General features: G+C 40.3%; 1 protein-coding gene across 2 annotated transcripts in view; it reads left to right on the top strand.

Annotated features, from left to right (window-relative positions):
- LOC119593395 (BSD domain-containing protein 1-like) overlaps window positions 1-372 on the top strand; it is a gene marked incomplete at its 5' end in the record, with an annotated part of 23,257 nt that overhangs the window by 3,958 nt on the left and 18,927 nt on the right. For both annotated transcript variants that reach the window (XM_037942325.1, XM_037942324.1), the window contains 1 exon segment: window positions 84-216. In XM_037942325.1, coding sequence (XP_037798253.1) covers window positions 84-216 — 133 coding nt within the window.

Genomic DNA, 372 nt, shown 5'->3' with positions numbered 1-372 from the left:
TAATTGTAAATGAAGCAAAGTTGCCAAGATTTACATGACCCAAGATTTCCTTTTGATGTTTTCCTTTCGATCTCTTATTCTAGGTATCCCATGTTGTGTTTTGGCATCGATACTTCTACAAAGTTAGCAGATTAGAGGCTGCAGAAGCTAGACGACAGGAGCTCAAACAAAGGGCAGAGAAGACCAACACAGAGTCGGAGCTTGTCTGGGATGAAGGTAAGATACAATACGAGCTTTGTGGTGGATGTCCTGCGAGGGGAATGTGTCAAGAGTAAATGTAAATAGGAAGAAGTTGAGTAGTGTTATTGCTTAGGGTTGCTAGATTTGGAGGAGATAAAAGGATATCATTTGCCTGTGTATATTAGATAGCAA

Source organism: Penaeus monodon, chromosome 32 (genome assembly GCF_015228065.2).
Source record: "Penaeus monodon isolate SGIC_2016 chromosome 32, NSTDA_Pmon_1, whole genome shotgun sequence".
NCBI classification, from domain to species: domain Eukaryota; kingdom Metazoa; phylum Arthropoda; class Malacostraca; order Decapoda; family Penaeidae; genus Penaeus; species Penaeus monodon.
Note: the sequence above shows the minus strand (reverse complement) of the source record. Positions and strands in the feature narration are given on the sequence as shown.